Source organism: Austrofundulus limnaeus, unplaced genomic scaffold, assembly GCF_001266775.1.
Source record: "Austrofundulus limnaeus strain Quisiro unplaced genomic scaffold, Austrofundulus_limnaeus-1.0 Scaffold123, whole genome shotgun sequence".
Lineage (NCBI taxonomy): Eukaryota > Metazoa > Chordata > Actinopteri > Cyprinodontiformes > Rivulidae > Austrofundulus > Austrofundulus limnaeus.
This window is the reverse complement of record NW_013952525.1, coordinates 58089-62436: the sequence shown is the minus strand read 5'-3', so window position 1 is coordinate 62436 and position 4348 is coordinate 58089. Positions and strand designations below refer to the sequence as shown.

The following is a 4348-nucleotide window of genomic DNA, read 5'->3' as shown; positions in this document are numbered from 1 at the left end:
TTACCTGGCACTTATAGGGTATGTACCTGGTACTTACATGGTATTTACCTGGTACTTATAGGGTATGTACCTGGTACTTACATGGTATTTACCTGGCACTTATATGGTATGTACCTGGCACTTACAGGGTATGTGCCCAGTACTTATAGGATATGTACCTGGTACTGATATGTAACCGGTCCTCACGGTATGTTTTAGGTAAGTACCAGGAATAATGTATCAAGTACATACTTGTTACATACTGGTTACTTAATTGGTATGTACAGATAGATATTAAGTGTCAAGTAGGTACCCAATATGTACCAGGTGGATTCCAGGTACTTACCCCAAATGTACCATGTAAGTATGTTATGTTATGGGTATGTGCACAAAACATACCAAATATGTACTAGATATGTATGTATAATGTACCAGGTCCTACGTTACTTAACCTGGTACATACCAGTTAAGTATTAGATACATACCCTGTAACATACAACTACTTAGTTCATATTAGTTGAGTTCCAGACAGTATTATGATCCAAAAAGTGCCTAAACTTTACATTTCATATGGTAAACTTTATTGACATGAATCAACTAAAACTACTGAATACATTTGAAGTATTTTTCATTTAGTTCATATTACAAGCTGCATTTAATGCATATTTACAAACCTTCTGTTTTCAATTCAACATGACATTAAATAGACCTAAACTAATTTAAAAATAGATATGGACTTGGACTTGATGCCATGACCCACACAGGTTCTGGAGAATTTTAGTGATCTGGAGAACCCCATGTAAGACCTGAGGGTTCATTCAGACTCAGTATGAGTCTGGTTGAAAACGTGAAACACAACAGGCTTAGTGTTGCAGCTTGAATTGAGACTTGTCCTGTTAAGACGTCAGGCTCAGAACCGGGCCAAAGGGTTCTGTAAAGTGAATGAAATATGTATTTTCTAGAGGTTTAACTCAGAACAGGCACCAGACCACTTGAGTTGACTGAAATAGAGGTAAGTCGTCACTGACAGTAGGTGAGTAATGAGGCCACCATCTTGCTAGGTGCTACATGCATCTGTTTACATACAGTATTGCCAACACCTTGTGTGTGCTTTATATTATGTCACCAGTATTAAAAAAACATATATACATACATAATCTTTATTTCATTTAACAAAAAACCTAAATCATGCAAACTGTGAAAGCCAGTAATGAACCTCCCACCAAGCCTGGTCAGCTGTTATCAGAGGTAAAACGCCGACTCAGCAGGCTCTTATCCTGCATATTAATAATTCTCTTGACAGTTGGTGGCCTGTACGCATGGATCAAGTGTTAGGTCCAAATCATTCAAATATAAATGAACTGAACCTTTAACAAGACATCATTTCATACCAGTTAGTTGTTACCACTGTGAAAAAATTGCTAAGTATTACAGTACATTTACAAGTCTTCTTGGTTAGCACTCTGCTACAATATCTGTAGCTAACTGTACTTCAAGTGAAGTTATAGTATGTATTCTTCATAATTCTGGAAATATTTTGAATATTTTCACTTTAGAAAAACTGAATTTTTGTCTAGCTTATACTTTAACTCATTAACAATTAACACTTTTGTTTACAGAGGATTTATTGCGTGCACAATGAACAAGACAGCCACAAGTTTAAAAAAAATCCAATTTTCTATTATTTATGAGCTCATTTGATATAGCATATTTATAGTGACAAACTATATAGCACCTACCAAGATGGCGGCAGACATCCATACTTGTCATTATAGTGTGCTGTGGTTGGAAAATCTACTGTATTTCTGTTTCAGAGCTTGAGATTAGTTTTTTGGTATTCAGTACATTTAGATTTGACTCAGGTGAAAGCAGCTCTGAACTTCAGGCCTGACTTTGTCTGGAACTGTTGAATGACTTTAGATACTTTGAGACTCAAACACATGATTCGGTTTATAAGACTTATTCCAGCTGACTGAACACCATGATGTGTTTGTGTGCAGTGAGTTTGTAAAGGAGGAGTTCAGCCAGGGGATGCTGCGTTCAAAGACAGTGGAAGACATCCTGACTCCCCTGAAGGACTGCTTCATGCTGCCCAGCTCGGCCATGCTCGACTTTTCCACCATGTCTGAGATCATGCAGAGCGGCTACACCCGGGTGCCCATTTACGAGGAGGAGAGGTGGGTGCACCGTAGGACTCACCTTTTGAAAAAGTGTATTTTCAGTTCTTATTAATTAATAGCATAAAAACTGGAGTCAGAAATGTGTGCTTCAGTAGGGTTTCTGCAGGTTTATAAAAGTTGGATCTCACTTTTTAAAACCAGTATTTCCAATTATTGAGTTTAATGTGGATGATCTTTTAGTTTTAGATAAGAGCAGCTTAAATCACAAACTGAAGGTGCTGGGATCCAAACAACCAGGCACAGAGGTGAAAAACACTTTTAAGCTGGCTACTTTTCAACCGTTTGGTAAATAGTTTAACTTCAAAGGTTTCTCAGTAAACTTTTATTCACTGATGAACTATTGCATCACTCTCCGTGTAAGAGAAAAGAAGGTCAAGGTGTACCAAAGTAGCAGCAATGAACTGCAATTTCTCTGGATGATTTATATTGTAGTAGACTGCATCTGAAAGACAAAGACAAATAATTTAACATTTGCTTGTTTCTGTTTGTCTGTTAGCAAATTTCATAAACCACTGGACCAAATTTTATTAAACCTTTCAGAATAGGGATGTCCTGATCCAGATTTTTTGGCTCCCGATACAATCCGATTTTTTTAATGATTAGTCTTTTCGATACTGATCCGATAGCTTTATTTTTTTATTTCTTTCCAAGTGACAAGGTTGGTAGTATTAAAGTGAGCCCTGCTGTTCCCACCACGAGAAACATCCAGTTTGCAGATTTTGCAAGATGCAGTTTCAGCATCATTGTTTTCCATTGAAAAGTGTTCCCACACTGTGGACATGGTTGATTACTTGTGTGTGTCTTGACTTCTTAACAGCAGCTGTAAAGCATGATGATGCTGAAAACTGTCACGAAAACTGGATCGGCCCGATCACATGACTAAATCCGATTCTACCCGATTTTCAAAAAAAATGGCCAAATCTGCCACCGATACTGAGTATCTGATCAGGACATCCCTATTTCAGAAAGTTATTACACCAAGAGTGTTCCCCCTAGAACAGTGTTCTTTAAAGTGGGGGACTCAGAAAGCCGGAGGGAAGATGAGAAAAAAAGGCAAAAAAAGGTTGATCTAATAAATGCTTTAAATCGTTAATCATAAAATTAAATCTTTTATTCAGTCTTTAATATATTAACATGTTCTTTAAGAGAGCTTAAAAGAGGTTTGATTTCTTTTGTTATCGGCAGCAGTTTGTTGAAAAGTTGTTTTTTTGGGTTGGAATGTAATACAGTCTTTAAAACATGTTAGAAAAGTTCTTATCCTAAACAAATGTAACAATTGTTGTATGGTAAATAAAAATTAGGGCAAACATGGCAAAAGTAACTGGACTGTACTTATATAGCGCCTTTCTATAGTCAAAGCTCTTTACAGTCTGTGCCCTCATTTATCCATTAACAGCACTCTACTAGATCACTGTACAAAGATAATACATGGAAATCAGTCTATAGAGACTAATCAGTGCTTTATCACACTCAGACACTGATGGGACATATATCAGAAACTGTTGAGCTTCAGTCTCTTGCCCAGGGACACTTCGACATGTGACTGAATAGCGGGGAATTGAACTGCCAACTCTCGCGTTAGAAGAGCACCTGACCATTCAGCCACAGCTGCCCCAATAGTATAAAAGTTGTTTGTTTATACCTTCTGTAGCATTGTTTGTGGATTTTTAAGGGCGACTATTATTAATTAAAAGAGAGAGCAACCTTTTTAAAAGTGCAAAAACTGCCATTTAAGTTGCATTCATTGAATCTCATATCTTTCACTTAAAAGGGCTATATCATGTAAAATCACCTTTTTTGAGTTTTGTATCATGTTATAATGTTATCCTCTCATCAAAAACATGCTCAGAGTCTTATGGTGCGTTCACACCGAACGCGATTTCAGCGTCAGGAGCATCATTGTTACATGCAAAGTCTATGGTGGACGCGCTTCAATCAGCGTCGGGAAATGCTGCGGTGCCTCAAGCACGATTAGAGCAGCGCGATTTGAACGATCTGAGCGTTCGACGCGCTGAGGCGCAAATCGCTAAAGTTAGAAAATCTGAACTTTTGCAGCTCGACGCGCCGCGTCAACCAATCAGAGAGACTCCACTGTGTGACGTGGCGACATATTTCCCGACGGGACAGTTTACTGAATGATGTCCACTAACCTGAAACAGATGGAGAGGAGCTCTTTAGCTGAAATCCAG

General features: G+C 38.0%; 1 protein-coding gene across 1 annotated transcript in view; it reads left to right on the top strand.

The window, feature by feature from the left end:
• cnnm3 (cyclin and CBS domain divalent metal cation transport mediator 3) overlaps window positions 1–4348 on the top strand; it is a gene marked incomplete in the record, with an annotated part of 29839 nt that overhangs the window by 2863 nt on the left and 22628 nt on the right. Inside the window, 1 exon segment of the mRNA XM_014015096.1 lies at window positions 1980–2156. Coding sequence (XP_013870550.1) covers window positions 1980–2156 — 177 coding nt within the window.